This window comes from Lissotriton vulgaris, chromosome 7, assembly GCF_964263255.1.
Source record: "Lissotriton vulgaris chromosome 7, aLisVul1.2, whole genome shotgun sequence".
In the NCBI taxonomy this organism is placed as follows: Eukaryota; Metazoa; Chordata; class Amphibia; order Caudata; family Salamandridae; genus Lissotriton; species Lissotriton vulgaris.
In genome coordinates, this window is record NC_141695.1 from 1503576313 (window position 1) to 1503594472 (window position 18160).

Consider the following 18160-nt stretch of genomic DNA (forward strand, 5'->3'; position numbering starts at 1 on the left):
GAAGGGGGGTGGTGAGTATACTTTGTTGTTTTCACGGTCATTTAAAATACAGATGGTTCAGCTGACACATGTCTGACAAGTGACATCGGACAGTGGGTTTCTCAAGGCTGATTACATGCCATGATGGTAATATGAAAGAGAAGAAACACAATTTGTATGTCAGTCAACTGTATTCATATGCTCCTTATTCTATAGGTGCTCCACTTTCACCATTGTGTGTATACCTATGTGCTATTAAAAAAGGAATGATGAAAGAATTCTATTCCGACATCTATCAGAAATGTAAGACATGCAATCATCCAAAGTGATATTATCCCAACATCCGGTATGTGAAATGAGTGAGGGAAAACGTGAATAGCAATGTAGAAGACATGCCTGTGTGGTGACAACAAACAGCACAGTCACAACTCCAAAGGTAAAAGTATGATACTTAGAAAAAACAGTAAAGCAAGTCATAAGACAGGATAATGTATGATCCAGATTTCCCCGGAGAAAAGGAGACTTTAGCTTTAAAGAGTTGTAACAAAGTGGGATGCAGGAGCCTCAGCAAATACCTAATCGAACCCAGGTTGTTTGCGTATCTGACATAGCCAGTAATTTTTGTAAAAGAAAAAGAACCTTACATAATATGCAATCTTGGATGACCATGGCTAGAAGAGATATACCACAGTGTAACTGCGTTTATAGCCATGGAAACAGATCTGTGGATACCAAGGTGCCCTCCAAATGTCATGAGTGGCCAGAACCCGTTTTGTTCATTAGTCAGTTACTTCCTTATCCACCCATTGGAGTTGCATGACTGGTGATTTAGATGGTGGGAAAACACTGAGGTCACTAGAAATAAATTTATACTTCAAAAATGCACAGCTTTCTTGAGCCATACAGTAAACCTCTGTACTAGTAGAATCCATCACGGACAATGCATGTGGAGTACGGGGAAACCTTTCTCCCTGTGATGCAGGACACCCTCACCAGTTCCCCTTTTGGAATCAATTAAAAGGTTGGGGGAGGGTGCAGGAAAAGTAGTCAATGACCAGGATATCAGTCAGCACTATGGACTTTGCTTCATGGCTACATCCAATTAGTATTTATAGGGGTAGGTCCCTGAAAAACAAAAGTTGAGATCATATTTTAATCATATCTAATTTCAAAAGTTTGAGATTTTACTATAGGCTCATATAGTTAAATTGGCTTAATGGCCAATGCTATACACATTTTTAGCAATTATGTAGGAGCTATGGTAACATTTGGGATCATCAATGTAAACAAATTGGCACATTATCGACATATAACAAGGGAGAAATCGTAAGGAAGACACCAAACTAAGTAATTATAAAAATATAAAGTCTCATTTAATAAGTAAACGAATGTTCATGGTTAAAAACAATCAATAAAATACACAAATTACACAAAATAAACCTATTACATAAACAACCAAATAATACAGAACACAGTATATCCCATTAAAAAAACATATAGTATAACATGTATTCGTGGCAAACAGATTGTATTGTTCGACGCGCGTTTCGGTGTTATTTGGAACGCCTTCTTCAGGAACCACAGTAATATCAATGACATAGGATGTTGCAAATGGAAAGGATACTGAAATCTGCCTTTCTAGATCAAAATCTTGAGAAAACAATGTGGATTTCGAAGGTAATCGTTATTAACTCTCCTTAGGGGGAAGGACTTCTTTATGTGTAGTCACGATAGAGGATGTATCTATCTGGCCTGTCTTTCCTCCACTGATTGTATCGGAGTTGCCCAGTAACGGAAAACACGTAGCGCTATGGCTATAACATTGCGGAAGATTTTGCGGTATTGAAATGATGTTTCTATCAGATGCCCGGTATTGGGGAAAATATCTCAAACTTTGGCGTAGCTACAGATAGAAAACGCGAGAATGCAGTCATAGAGCTCGTTATACAGTCCATGCTTAAAATTGCCGTCTCCGGTCGGCCTTAAAAGAATAGTTTGGTCGTATCTTAACGGTACCGATGTGTCCGTAAGAAGCAACCTGCGAGACCCGCGCTGGTACAGACTGCTGGCGTCTCACAGCCGTTGCAGGAAAGGAGTAGCCTAACATTTGGGATCATAACACAACCACAGAAGTGTGAGCGCTTTCTGGTTTTCTTTGTGTCCATGTTTGACAAGTTCTCTTTAATTACCTGTTAAATTGGGATTTTTTTTCATATGATAAAACACTGACTGAGCATTGATGTTGATTTTTTTTTTGCTAAATTGGATCTCCATGTGTTACCTCTACCCCCTCTTATACTAAACTTTGGCTTCTCGCCGTTGGTAACGTGAGAGTGAAATGCTCTAAAAAAATAGTAGCTTGGCTATTCAATGGGATTGTAGTAACATTGTGTTCCTGGGTTACCAGTACCCACGCTTATTGTCCAGTAGCACAGATTGAGCCAGGACCGCAATGAAAGTCCTCTAAGTCTCCACACTGCGTTGGTGTCATAACTGCTGTTTGCAGCGGTTTCCAATATTGCCACTAGGAAATAGACTATCCCATTGGTCGTAAATAGGAGAGAGAATGTCCACCATCTAGTCATTATAAAAATACTGTTATCTCTTTTATGTTTTCATGTCTCACGTTCTGTTTATGTATTCTTTTTTCAATGTTTAGATCCAGCATCCCAAACATTAAAGCCACTATTCCTGAAATTGAGGCGACGCAAAATCTCCATTTCGGTTGAAGTCCAATCAAAGCGATCTCGGCTGGAGAAAAACTTGCGTAAGCTTTTTTTTAGTACAGTGGCATGTACTTTATAGAATATAAGGACATTTGTGGTAATTGATATCGTTGGAATCTGCTTGTGGTTTAAAACAAATTATATACACTTATGGGCGAATGCCATGTAAATCCTTCCCACATATGTCTGCTTTGTTTTGGAACCAAACTTAGGCCGTCCATAGGAGCTGGCAAGAGAGCGGTTCTAGTGACAAACACCTTTAAATTAAAACGTTAAAAGTGTCTTAATGGTACTATTTTTGAAGACTTCTCTTAAGAAGATACAGCCTCTTTCTATTCTTGTCTTAATCACTATGTTCAGCCTTTCTAGTTCTGCAGATCTCAACTCTGTGACCACTAAATTAAATATTTGTCGAGAGGTCTGAATATTTAATTCGAGCTTGGTGTATTTTCTGTCCTTCCATGGAACTTTAAATGTGTGTTGTCATGCTTTCCTGTGCTATCTTGTTATGTCTTTCATCATATGCAATCACTGGCAGAGGAAGTAGCTGTACATTTTGCGAGATTTCAGTATATTGATAATCTTTTTAAGCTGTGTGCAGTCTTTTACTTCCATTGCTGCTTGATGAAGGATATCACAACAATAATGCCTTGTATTATAAGGGAAGGGCCAGTGGGCCTGCCAAAAATTGAGTATTTTTTTATTGCCTCTTTTGTTGGCAGCTTTTGCCAAGAAATTTGGTGCGTACTTACAGACTTTCCATGAAGGCATTAAGAGCTCTGACCATTACTTCTGTTTCTTGAATTCCAGTTTCTGCATGTATTGGAATACCCAGGCCTCTTTTAATGTCACCTGGTTATAGTGATTGCTTGGTTTTTGATAGAAAGCAACATCCATTATAATTCGATCACCCTATTTTGGTCTTTTCACTGTGGGTGAGCCTCGCTGTATCTCACTAACGGTAGTCACATGGCGAACAGTCTACATGTATTTGCCACCAGTATCTGCCTTTTAAGCTAAGGCTGCTGTGACTGAGAAGCTGGGTTTCTGTTGCAGTAACAGAAACCCCCACACTTTTTTGCCAGACTACTGATGCACTCTTACTTGATGTGCCCTGGGCCCAGGGCCTTTGTTCTTTCCCCAAAACTAACCCAAACCCAATTGGCATCTCTGGCCACAGGTCAGCCCCTAGTAAATGGTACCACAGGTACCCAGGGCACTGTGACCAGGGAAGACCTTTAAGGGCTGCTGCACTGATTGTGCCACCCTTAGAGGCCCTGTACCTTCACACACACACTGCCTTTTCAGGCTACGTGTCTTGGTGTAGAACAAAGTGCCAGTGTGGGATTTAATGAAAAATGCACTCAGCGGGCATCGTAGAGATGCCCCCTGAAAAACGACCAGCCTCTGGTGGGTTCCCTGACTGGTACACATCAGCCTGCCACCACAAGACATGATGCCCCAGTATTGGACTTTCATAGATTCCCATGCTTTGTATCATTCCCCGTCGTCGGAATGGGAGCTTCGGTAATAGAAAAATACCATAGCAGTAGGTACAAAAGTGAGACTGGCCTAGGCCTCATCTCATTTTGTAGCCTATCCGCCTCTTTTTGTAAAAAAAGACCAAAAAAGTTGCAACAACCAATCAGAGTAGCCTCACCCAATAGAACCCTCCTGAGAGAGCCACAGAGCCTCGGATTTTCTTCCGCACATTGTGCTAAGGGAGTCTCCACTGAGCTCTGCTCAGATTTCTCTTCAGTTTTGGAATTTTCTTCTTTTTCAACTCTTTTATATGTCTGATAAGGAGAAAAAGGCATTATTCAGAGCTTGTGCTACCTGTTCAAAGAAAAGGCTATACATTGAGGACAAGCATAAGGACTGTATATGCTGCTTGTACCCAGATCACAAGGCCACAGATTGTAAGATCTGTAGGACTTTCTCTACGAAGACCTTGAGAGACAGGGAAGGCTGCTTGTTAACCTGGTTGCAGAAAAAGAAGTCTTGTAATCAGGTTCTATCATCCGACAGTGAGGATTCTTCCTCAGCTGCGTCCTCCAGGAGATCCAAGAACAGGGGTAGGTCCTCCCTTTCAACATCTTCTGAGCCCCCTGTTAAGGCCCTGAAAGTGACCTCTGATAGGTCTGAGAGGCCCAGTCCCAAACAATCTCCTCACCGAGGTGTAAAGGAGAGGCTGGGACGGACTGAGGAGACAGTCATCAAAAAAGGTACAGAAAACCCGTTCTATTGCTTCTCCACCATCTGAAAAGGAGAAGGTATTCAAAAAACCTGCTACTGTCCCTCAGGAAGGGAAATTGGATAAGAAATCTCGTCAGACGACGAAAATATCTGGTACGTAGACGACGACATCCAAAATTCACTTGGGTTCTGTTACAGCTTTGTCGACGGGACAGTCGACGGCAGCTTCGTCGACGCCGGCTTCAGTAATATCTTCGTCGACGTTTAAGGTACCTGTTCCCTTCTCGTTGACGATGGTGCTTACATCTTCAACGTCGACGATGATGACATAAAGATCGCGTCGACGACGAGCTAGTCGACGTTGTCAACGATTCAAAGGGTCCACATTTCTATAAAAAGACAGCAGATCACCCCAGAGATGACATCTCCTCGCAGAGTAACACCCTTGCCTCCAACTTTGCTTTTGGAGGAGGAATCAGATGATGAGGATGGCCCTTATGGGAATGCTTACAGCCCATCCCAACTTTAAGTGAAGTACCAAGATTCAGACTCTGACTACTATACGGAGGAACACCATTTTGTTCAGCAAGAGGCCTCAACAGCAAGACATTGTGGCAATGCCTTCCTCTCTCATAACAGACTTGCAGATGATGCTACAGGACTACAAAAGAAGGTTTAAGTCTCAAGCTTCGGACCAGCAAGCGCAGCCTTCTCCTCCTTCCATTCCTGCTACTCCTCCAGTTACAGTGACACCTCATGTTTCTCGAGCTTCGGAGCCAGATCCAAAAGAAAGCCATCGGGAGGTTATTCCTATTCAGGATGATGATGACTCAACTGATGACGATCATCGTGTAGATCAAACCCCAGACCTGGATAGAGATTGGGACGAGTATGTTATTCAAGATCCAGCCTCACCATTGCCGGATCCTGCTACCTCTCCTCCAGCAGACATTGGAGGTTTCATTACCTTATGGAGAGGGCGTCCAAGAGGTTTGGTCTTCCTATTACTACAGTACAGTCAAACTGTTTCCTTTACGACTTCAAGGAGCCTTACCGAAAATCCATCCGTTCAATATCGATAGGCGAACATGTGTGGTCGGAAGGTACTAAGGTGATGCAGAATCCAGCTACGGCCATTCCTGTTCTTCCCCAGCTAGAAAAAAAATATAAGGCTCCAGAGAACAGTCCCGCTTGCCTGACTGGTCAACCAAAGCCGGACTCAGTTATTTCCCAGGCAGCACAAAGAAAGTCCAAAAATCCATCTGCGCCTCTTACGACACCGCCAGACAAAGAGGGGAGACGCCTGGACAACGTAGGGAAAAGGTTCTCCCCAATGGCCCGCCTTCTAGTCTGAGCTGCTAATGCTCTTGTAATCCTGGGTAGATATGATCGCCAAATGTGGTGCGATTTATCCCCGTTTGTTGACCAACTTCCGGATGGTGCAAAGGAAGAGGCCAAGAAGATTCTGGAGGAAGGGGAACGTTCATCTTCGGAGGTGATAGATTGTGCTATGGACTTAGCAACCACCGCTTTCCGAGCTCTAGCGGGATCAGCAGTTTTAATGCGTCAGGACTGGCTTCTGGCAACCTGGTTTCGCCAAGAAGTCCAAAATAAGATCTTGGACTTACCTTATGACGGAGAAATGCTTTTTGGAAAGCATATAGATGATGCCCTTCAAGACATCAAGAAGGACACGGACACGGCAAGATCCTTGGGGACATTGCATTACCGCAAGGTTCCTTTCAGGGGTGCGAAAGGGAGAGGTTTTTCATCGTACAGAGGTGGCAACCAACAGCGCTACTCTTCTTACTCACAGTCCTCTGTCATACAAGCCCCTATACTCACAGCGGCAAGGTCAATCGGCGTCTTTCTCTCGCCAACCATCAAGAGGACGAGGGGGACGTCAGGGAAGAGATACGTCTAAATGACAATAGCGGCTTCATGGCTCTGTCTACTGTTCCTCCCCTCTAGTAACATCAGTGGGGGGCAGGATATCAGAATACCTCCACAACTGGAAAATGATTAGATCGGATCGGTGGGTCCTCAACATTGTACAATTCGGCCACACACTAGATTTTCAAGAATTTACACCATCCAGAGCTCCTCACGCCACGGAATCAAAACATCTAAATCTTCTGCGTCTCGAAGTTCAACAGCTGCTCATCAAAGGAGCGATAGAATCGGTTCCTCAGACCCAACAAGGGAAAGGATTCTATTCCAGGTTTTTCCTGGTCCGCAAGACGGAAGAAAAGTGGCGCCCAATTCCAGACCTGAGGGAGCTCAACACCTATCTCATAAAATTCTCTTTTCGGATGGTTTCTCTTCAGGATATATTGCGTCTCCTAAATCCTTACGATTATATGGCGACTCTAGATCTAGAGGACGCATATTTTCATGTTCCCATTCATCTGGTCCACAGGAGGTATCTTCGCTTTACAGTAGCCAAGAGCCACTTTCAGTTCAAAGTCCTACCTTTCGGACTAAGATCTGCACCGCGGATATTTACAAAGGTATTGGCACCAGTGGCAGCTTTTCTCAGAAGGCAGTCTCTGCAGGTGTTTCCCTACTTGGACGACTGGCTGATAAAAGCTCAAACCTCTAAAGCAGCCTCAAAAGCAGTCGAGGATTGTATTCTACTTTTCAGTCATCTGGGTCTAGGCCTAAACAGAAGCAAGTTTGTCCTTCTTCCGTCCAGGTCGGCAAGATTTCTGGGTGCCATTCTGGATACAACTCTTTGCAAAGCTTTCCCTTCAGAGGAGAGATAGAACAGACTGATTCTTCCTGTCAACCGGTTTCAAAGGAAACAAACTTTCAGTCCGTCAGTACAAATCCCTTCTAAGATCGATGTCATCTTGTATTGCATTGATTCCGCACTGCAGGCTTCACATGCGTCCCCTGCAGGAACAACTAGACTTGCAAAGACGTCAAGCAGAGGGGTCTTTCGAAGACAGGATAAAGATTACTCGTGTCATGAAGGAGTCGATCAGGTGGTGGACTATATCAAGCAATATCTAGGAAGGTCTCTCCTTCACGGTTCCTTCCTCTCCGTTAGCCCTGACCAGACGCTTCTCTAGAAATCTGGGGAGATGCATTACAGGATCTTCAAGTGAGCGATCAATGGTCTCCAGAGCTTCGCACCTCTCACATCAACCTACTGGAACTGAGAGCAATTTGTTTAGCTCTACAAGCTTTCCTTCCAAAAATTCGAAATTTCACAGTTCTGGTGCGTACAGACAACACAACGGCCATGCATTATGTGAACAAGCAGGGCGGAAAAAAATCCAAACTCCTTTCAAAAGAGGCTCAGGAGATCGGAGAATGGGTTATTCGTCACCAGATATCTCTAAGCAGAACATCTACCAGGTTCTCTCGATGTTGAGGCGGATTCATTGAGCCGCCTAAGGTCGGTCTCCCACGATTGGGAATTGGATCATAGAATTCTGGACAGAATATTCTCTTGTTGGGGCACTCCTCTTATAGAACTGTTCGCGACTCCATAGAACATGAAATGCCAGTTCTAGGCAAGTAGGTATCACCATCGAGGGTCGCTGGGGAATACCCTTTCGATAGCCTGGTCAGGCGCATTTCTTTACGCCTTTCCACCGATTCCTTTGATACCAAGGATACTGAGGAAACTCAAGACGGAACCCTGCACCATGATTCTAATAGCCCCAGCTTGGCCCTACCAGTTTTGGTTCACAGAGCTCCTCCTTCTATATTAGGATCAACAAATTCTCCTGCGTCCAATTCCTACCCTGCTGACGATGTCCCAGGGCCAAGTAATGCATCCGGACCCGAGCTCTCTGCGATTGACAGCTTGGCTCCTGAGCACCGGGAGGTCAATGCTTTAGATATCCCTCAAGATTGCAAGGACATTTTAGCTCAAGCTCGTGCTCCTAGTACAAACAGGACCTATCATGCAAAATGGAAGCTTTTTTGTACATGGTGCCAAAAGGAAAATCTTCATCCTTTTACTTAAGCTCCTCATAAAATCTTACCATACATATTGTCTTTGGCTAAATCAGGTCTTCAATACTCTTCCATTAAAGTGCATCTGGCAGTGATTTCGAGGTTCAGACGAACAACCTCTGGCACTTCTGTTTGGTCCGCGAGGGTGATCAAGTAATTCGGAAAGGGTCTCTTCAGGGCTTTCCCTCCGGTGAGACCTCCTCCTTCAATTTGGCAACTCAACCTGGTCCTTGCCCATCTCATGAGGGCTCCTTTTGAACCAATACATAGAGAGGACTTTAAGTTTGTGTCCTGGAAGATTGCTTTTCTTCTGGCGATAACATTATCCAGGAGAGTTGGAAAACTTCAAGCTCTCACAATCGTTGAGCATTTCTTACAGTTCAAAAAAGAATCTTTGATCTTACGGACAAATCCGAAATTTATCCCAAAAGTCCCTTCAGATTTTCACCTTAATGAGCCTATAGTACTAAATACTTTCTTTCCTCGACCTTCATCTCTGGCGGAGAGATCTCTCCACACTTTGGATGTCCAAAGATGCCTGAAGTTCTATCTTCAACGTACGAAAGGATTCAGGAAGACTTCGCAACTTTTTGTCGCTTTTAACGCTCCAAGGAAAGGTTTACCCTGGTCAAAGCAAGGGATATCACTTTGGATTGCCAGCACGATTCATTTCTGTCATTAAGCAGCGGGGAAGCCGCTGAGGGGACAGATAAAAGCTCATTCTACGAGATCAGTGTCATCATCTACGGCTCTGTTCTCTGGTGTCCCTATCAAGGACATTTGTAGGTCAGCTACATGGAGCAGTGCCCATTCATTCACGAAACACTACTGTTTGGATTCTTCCACAAGGAGTGATACAGCAGTCGGACAAGCAGTCCTGAGGAATTTATTCCAGTGAGCGGTGAGCTTTCCTTTCTATCCCTCCTTCCTTTATTGCAAATGTTTTATTTGATTATTGTTCCGAAGTTTTTTTGGCTAAATATGATAACAAAATGTGCATTCGTGGCTTACTGCTAGCTACTCTGATACAAAGCATGGGTATCTATGAAAGTCCAATACTGGGGCAAGAAAACAAGTTACTTACCTGTAACTTTGGTTCCCCAGTATTGGTACTTTCATAGATTCGCATGCCCCCATCCGCCTCCCCTGGGAAAGCTCAGCCTACAGCAAATGTAATTACTTTTACACAACTGCTATGAAAATCTGAGGCTCTCTCAGGAGGGTTCTATGGGGTGAGGCTACCCTGATTGGTTGTTGCAACTTTTTTGTTCTCTTTTACAAAAAGAGGCAGATGGGCTACAAAATGAGATGAGGCCTAGGCCTGTCTTTCACTTTTGTACCTACTGCTATTACCGAGGCTCCCATTCAGACGATGGGGAATGATACAAAGCATGGGAATCTATGAAAGTACCAATACTGGGGAACCAAAGTTACAGGTAAGTAACTTGTTTTCTTCCTGGACCCCTAGGGTGGGAGCCTTTTCTCCCTGAGCCCAGAAACAAAGCCTTTCCTGGGCAGAGGTATTCACACCTCCCCCAGGACAGAAAGAGCTATCTGTGGCAGGGGAGCTTCAAAGACCTGGCAGCCTTTGTAATGCGACCACTAGCCTCTCCTGCTATCAGGAGCAGGCCCCCCTTCCTGTCTCCCCTCCTTTTCGGCGGGAAGACGGGCAGGAAAAATTAGCCAGCCCAGGTGTGCCCACCTCTGCCAACCGAGTCAGCTTCCTACAGAGACCAGGGTAAAAGGCGCACCAGGCTGGGTACACATGAGCATGTGCGCAAGTGTGAGGGCTGTGCGTGGGAGACTGCTATTGTGCACATCTTGGTAACTGCGTAGTGGGGACTCTGTAGGATTAGCTATTGGCCTGTGGTAGGATAATGTTAGTGTACACTATTAGGGAAAGTCAGTGTGATTTACCCTTTTTGTCTCTTGTGGCTCTTTATAATGCACATAGGAAGAGCACTGTCTTAGAGTGCAGTTTCGCTTACCTTTGGCCTACAAAGAATATTGACTACTCGATTTGGGGCGTAACCTGTGTTGGAAAAATCAATTCTGCAATTTTCAAAATGATATCTGTATAGATCCTTGTGCATCCTAGGATTAGCTGGAAGGTGTCTGACTTCTGGAACCTTCCTCTCCCCTTTAAAAACATGTGCACAAGTGAGAGACTCTCTAGCCTGGGTATTTTTTCTGGGATTCTCTGCTGGACCCTGGAACTGCCATGGACAACTGGAAGCAGGAACCCCCTGATGCCTAGAAAAGAGTAAGGACTCTAACCAGTTGACTCCAAGACCAGTGGGTCCCCACAAGGGCCAGTGAGGCTGGTCTCCTTACACCCAGGACCCTTACACCCCTGTAGTACCAGTTGATGGAAAGCCCTGGACTTCTGAGCACAAAGACAGACTAGGAGGAAGGCTGGCTCAGGGGACCAGCAGAACCAGCTCCCCGGGGATTATGCTGCTTTTAGGTTAGGAGGTCTCCTGCAAGTGGAGTAAAATCGTCGGAATCTTTACAATGGGGCCCGGGTTGTAGTCCCTACAGCAGTATGTACTGCCATCAGTATTTTCTGTTACTGCAAATCGATTTTCAGCATTCGTGTAAAAATTAGATTTGTATGCAATTGGAACTGTCTAACCTTCATTGAACTTAATATAGTCATACCGTAATACTTGTACGTATTTTTGTAGTTTCACCTACTACTTTTTAATAAAACATTTCAACACAAAAAAACAATGAAGAGAGTTAGGACAGTACGTGGGTTGTCCTTGTCCCAATCTAGTAATTAAATAATCAACAGGGACGGGTCACCCTAGAGTGACTAGTTTGTCATGTAGTATCTGACACAACAGGAATTGTTTAAAAGAACCCTCGCACACCAACCTAGTTAGTGTCATGCTTCATCATTGGGTTCCCAGTTGGGCAGCCGAACGCGACACCTGATTACAGTGGAGCTGTTTTTTTGTTTTTTGTGTGTGATGAAGTGGTGCAGTGGTGATGTTTAAAAATCCCTCACCGAAGCGGAAAAGTTGCATCTGAACTCGGTGGCGGAAAAAAACAATCTAAGGATGGAGCTGATGCCCATGCGCACTATCCTCCAAGGGAGGAGTCACCTATCTCGTGACTACAAAGACTTCTTCCAAGACGACAACCACATGCAATCATCAGAGCCCAACACCAGGTGGCGATCTAATGCAAAATGTAGAAATCTGCAACTCTACATGCCAAGAACAGATGCATAATGGTAAGTAGCATTTTCCATACCGTACTTTATTCTCAGTGGCCCAGGGTATGGGTAAAAAATTAGATGGATAATATTCTAGGACTATATTTAAGTGTCTGAATTATCCTTGGGTCAGGTCGACATGTTTCAGCTCTATAGAAAAATTCAGGTGAGCTTTCTTCAGAACCTTATCAATGTTGTGAATGGTGTATTTAAAGGGAAAAGTGAAGAAGTGGGTGGTAAAAATTATTAACCACGTGTGTAGCGCATTTTTACACACTCGCTAAGGTGTGGTTACCATGCGATTGAAAACTAACCATAATTGTTGGTTTAGCTGTAAAAAAACGGTAGAGAGAAAAATAACAAGACAACGCAACATGTAACATTTTTAAAAACTTGTGTAGATTCCAGTCATACCTCAACGTGAGATACATGGCCGGTGTCACTCGTGTGCCAGATCAACAGACAACACATTAAGATAAGTAAAAACAGTGCACGCTCACAACTTTTGTGAGCATTCTAATGGTGTGAGCAGGTCATGGATTCATGCTACCGATTATCCAGTTGCCGCAGTGAACAAAGCGACGTGCCTTCGCTAATTATACTGGCATGCTATGGGCATGAATCAATCAGCATGTCTAAGAGCAGGGCTTGTGGGCGACTAACGTGCTTAAGCTAGCGGCCATTGAGAATGTTTAACACTGAGAAAAAGCTGTGAATAGGCAAACTTGTGGCGTATTATGGCATACGAGAAAGGCAATTACGTGAATCATGGGATTTTCATGCTTTTACGTGTCCAGGGCGGGAAGAGCTCCTACTCTGTGCTCTGAGGTGGAGAAGGTGGCTTTTAAAATAATGAAGTAAAGATTACCAAAGGTCAGGGCAAGGTAATGAAGTGGTACCTGAACGGACCACTTGTCATTTTAAAAGGAAAGGTCTTACTGTATTTACGTCTCTCCTCTACTTCCAAACCTACTGTGGCGTCCTCTCGACCGGGATGGTAGTCAGTGTCTCTAGAGGCCGCGTATAAGTATACTTCCTGGGCAGGAGCAATGAGGGTGAGGGCGCGCATGACTACTAGAACGCGCACCCAGGCTTAGAGGTCCGCATACAGGAACATAGCGGCCGCCAGAAATGTTGTGTCAATGATGACGCATGCAGCGTCCAAGTCTACGTATAGGAAAGGCTTTAATGGTGACTGACTGCGCTGTGACTGCTGCGCACCTGAAGTGTGTGTATTTTTAAATCAAGCATGCAGTGCCCGTGACGTGCATAATTAAAGGCATGTCGTGAATTGAATACGAAGATACTACAGTCGTGTGGCAATCCGCTATGTCACCATCTAGGCTATTGTTATGCACTATCAAATAGACGGGGTGAATGATTAATGTCTATTTGTCGTGCAACATTGTGTGTACTCTGCGCAGCTCGCGGGTCTTAGGACACATGTTTATTGTGTATGACACCTAGTGTATGTTGGACATTGCAAAGGGGGATGAATTACTCCGCTGCTAGCTCTTGTGCCAGAGGACATAAGATGTAATTGTTATGTATGGATTAATTTTATCATCATCATTACTGTCAGTAAATGAACGATCTACCTACTCAAGCTGGTCCACTGAATATTGTCATTTAAACCTGTACAGTGGGTAGATAAACGATAAATCCAATGTTGATCTTTTTCCAGCAACTGTTGTGGATGTTGGCATTCTTTGACGTCAGATGTGCCATTATGACCCACTCCATGTCGTTCGTAGCATGGCCTTGTTCCAGAAAGTGATTCGTCATCCGAGTGGTGTTTCGTTTGCATCGGATGGTACTTCTATGTTCACAAATCCTCTTCTTCACTTTTTGGCTTGTCATGCCCACGTACCTAAGGGCACATGGGCATGTGATCATGCAGATGGAGTTGTCTGTGTTGCAGTTAGTGTGTGAGCGAATTTCCCATACTTTCCCTGGTTCCAGTTGCAGGGTTTTTACTGGTTTTGTCAGATGACAGACGCTGCAGTCACCACACGGATAGTGGGTGGTCACCTTGGGGAGGCCCCACTCACTGTGCATAGTGTTCATAGATAAATCAGCTTGTGGTGGTCTTGTCCGGACCAGGCTGTCTTTAAAGCTTCTTCCTCTTTTATAGGAAAACATGGGTTTTTCCCATTGGTGTTTGCCAGTGTTTTTGGACAATTTTGGCCACTTGGCATGATATGGGGTTGTATGTGGTCACACAGGTGAGAGGTACTGAGATGTCTGCCTTTGGTGTGCAATCTTAACAGGCTCTCTCTGTTTTGGTTACCGGCCCTCTTCATTGCCTTGCTCGTAATCCTGTCCGGGTACCCTCGATGCTGTATTTTTTTTGGTTAGGCCAGGAGCTTGCCACATTGCTGCAGTTTCTGCGCAGTCTCAGATATTGCTCGTACGGTAGGTTCTCCCTTAACGCACAAGGGTGGAAGCTGGAGAAATGGAGCAGCAAATTCCTTTCCGTCTCCTTAAAGTGTGTTCTAGTTTTTCATTGACATGGGTGATGTCCAAGTCCAAAAAAGTGATACTCTTTCTGCTGATGGTGCTAGTGAATTTAAGATTGGAATCACATCCGTTTATCCAGTTGAGGAAATCGTGGAGTGAATCTTCAGATCCTTCCCAAACTCGGAAAACATCTATGTATCTTGTGTAAAAACATGTGTGTTGTGACAGGGGAGTTCCGGGTTGGAACAGATGTGTTTTCTCAAAGTTAAAGACGTATAGCCCTCCCACGCAGAAGCATGGAAATCCTGTGATTCACATAATTGCCTTTCTTGTACGCCATAATGCGCCACGAGTTCACCTATTCACAGCTTATTCAGTGTTAAACATTCTCAATGGCCGCTAGCTTAAGCGCGTTAGTCGCCCACGAGCCCTGCTCTTAGACATGCTGATCGATTTATGCCACTAGCATGCCAGTATAATTAGCAAAGGCACGTTGCTTTGTTTACCGCGGCAACTGGATAATCGGTAGCATGAATTCATGACCTGCTGGCATCATCCGCATGCTCCCAAAAGCTGCAGGCACACACTGTTTTTACTTATCTTAATGTTTTCAGTTGATCTGGAACGCATGACTGACACCTGCCATGTATCTAACTTTGAGGTATGATTGGAATCTACACACATGTTGTTTTTTAAAATGTTACATGTTGGTTTGTCTTGTTATTTTTCTCTCTAAAAGTTTTTTTACAGCTAAAACAACATTGATTGTTAGTTTTCAATTGCATGGTAAACGCACCTTAGCGAGTGTGTAGAAATGTGCTACACACGTGGTTATTCATTTTTACCACCCACTTTTTACTTTAAATACACCATTCACTACATTGATAAGGTCCTGAAGAAAGTTCACCAGAATTTTTCTATAGAGCTGAAACATGTCGACCTGACCTTAGGATAATTCAGACACTTAAATATAGTCCTAAAATATTATCCATCTCATTTTTTAACAATACTCTGGGCCACTGCGAATAAAGTACGGTATAGTGAGTTTCCCAGAAGTATTTTTAAACATCATCACTTGCACCACTTCATCGCACACACAAAAAAACCAGCTCCACTTTAATCAGGTGTCGCAGCACAGTCGGGTGGCACTCGGCTGCCCAACTGGGAACCCAATGATGAAGCATGACACCAACTAGGTTGGTGTGTGAGGGTTCTTATAAACAATTCCTGTTGTGTCAGACACTACATGACAAACTAGTCACTCTTGGGTGGCCCGTCTCTGTTGATTATTTAGTTATACCCTAATAACTATGGGACGAGACCTGTATTACCAGGTTGCGGACGGTTACTGTGTTTTGAAGCTATAATGTCAGCCTGAACTGAACGTAGTGTCTGTCTGTTTTTGAGTCCACTTGTTTGGAGTGAAATCTGGTTGTAGAAAAGGTTTGACTCTTTCTACATGGTCTTGAATGTATTTTCTGCTGAAATTTAGAAGTCCTAAAATGGATTGTAAACACTTCAGAGTCTTTAGAGGCTGGATTAGCGAGCACTTTTCTAAAAAGTTAGCGGACAGGCTTTTGCCTTCACTTGACGGCTCATGTCCCAAAATAGGATGCTGGGATGGGCAATTTTAGATTTTTTTTTAAGTTAAATTTGTAGTCCAAATTGGCAAAACCAACAATTGTTGTTTACCCTGCACAAGTGTTCAAGTAATTCATTGTCTTTTCAGGTAAATATCATCTATGTAGGACACTGCCTCCTCATCGCAAGTTTGTAAAAGCGCTGACACTCTTGCCAAGAATAGCCCAGGGCTGTTTTTATAGCCTTGGGGCAAACGATAAAATTGACAGAGTGCTGAGGGCAGAAAATCTGGTCTAATATCTGCTTTCAGGAGCTATATTTTGGCAGAAGAATCCATTTGCGCTATCTAGTGTTTTATATTTCTTCTGCACAATGTTATTCATTATTGCAGCATTATGTGTGTTCTGAATTGCAAATGTTTTTGTGCAAGTGTTCAAATGACTGTAATGTAAAGCCAAAGGATGTGCTGTCTGGTTTAATGACGGGAAGCAGAGGGTTGTTCATTGGCGAGGTTCAATTTTCAATCACACCTTGGTATTCTAGTTGGTCAAGCATTTCTTTGTCCTGTTTCTTCACCTCATTTTTAATAGGGTACTGTCTCTGTGGTGTTGGAGTAGTTTTTAATGCGATTTCGTGGTGTTTGGACTCCACATCTCACCCTACATGGTTGAAGTATAATGGCGGAGCCAGCGCCCACTTTCGCGTTTGAGCGTTTTAAAGAAACAGGAACGAGGTGGGAAAAAGCAAGCAAAATGACGCTTTCACCTTTTGGGGAAACCATTATAAATGCAAGCAGTCAATCTTTTTCTGCTAACAGGATGTTGTATTCAAATGTCAAATTTTCCCAAAAGAGACCTTTAATTTTTCCTGAGATGTCCCCTCTATTTGGAGATAAATTTTGTGTAGACTGTGTGGAACACTCGCTCTTGTTTCAGGTGTTTCCACCATGATGTATTCATTCAACACTGCTGTAATCAGAAATTCCTTCAGGTTCTTGTGAGCTATTGTTACTTCTGCTGCTCTGTCTAGCGTCATCAGAGCCCATTACCCATTTAGAAGCCGAGTCCTTAGTAACCTGGGTATTTCTAATTTTTAAGTCAGATACTTTCTTCTTTTTCAATTGAGGTATTGCTTTATGTTGCTCCTGTTTGATAATGAAATCTCAAGTGCAATGTGTTTCCCTTTTCCCCTTTGGTCGATCTTCATTTTTTTGGTCTGACCATCCTTGCCTCTATGAGCTTTTTGATGAACCCGGAAAGGAATGAAATGGACGTGTACCAGTATCCTGATACCTGTCAGTTTTCCTAATGTTGTCATGATTCCTAAGGTTGTACCTCTTTTCAGAGGACTCCCGTTGGCGAGACCCACCCCTTGATCGTAAAGTATTTCCTTTATTATTATCATTTTTTAATTATTATCATCCCATTTCTTTTTAGAAGACGTAGGTGCTTGCTTTGAGTTATCCTTATCAGAACTACTCACCATTTGTGGTTTCCCTGGTTTGGATCCCAAACTATCTCTATCTAGTGAAGCATAGGTTTCCTTGATAATTTTTGGTAATGCACGTTCCTGATTTGTAGGAGCGGTTTCCCTTAAGTGTTGGCGTGTAGCCACATCTGCTGCTTCCCCTTAATGTTGTTTAGCATTATTGCCAAGACTTGGTCAAAATTACTCTGCCGTTTCATCCCCTAGTCCATGGCAGGTCCTGCCCTGTATCCATTTTGTATCTGTTTCAATACTTCAGGAATAACTGATATGGTTGTGGTACAGTCTATTCTAACGTAGACTGTAGCAAAGGTTGTTCCCTATGTGGTAAAATCCTCAAGTGAGGGAACCATTCCCAGATCCTGATAGATCCAAGAAATCCCCGGGGATGTGTTAACCCCTCACCCTGTGGTTCTGAATGTAGGACCCCGTCTCTTCGTAGAGGATGGCACCCCACAAGGGATGTCAGGTCTCTGCCTGTCGAAGGATCAGCCCGCAGAGTCTCTGTCCAGCCTTGAAGGAATTCTCCTCAGTTCTGTGA

At 43.7% G+C, this 18160-nt stretch overlaps 1 protein-coding gene across 1 annotated transcript in view; it reads left to right on the plus strand.

Annotated features, from left to right (window-relative positions):
* Positions 1–18160, plus strand: part of PHF20 (PHD finger protein 20) — a 1006161-nt gene that overhangs the window by 317554 nt on the left and 670447 nt on the right. The window contains exon 7 of the mRNA XM_086932347.1: positions 2639–2746. Within this exon, the coding sequence (XP_086788473.1) occupies positions 2639–2746 (108 nt within the window). The remainder of the gene's footprint in view (positions 1–2638; positions 2747–18160) is intronic.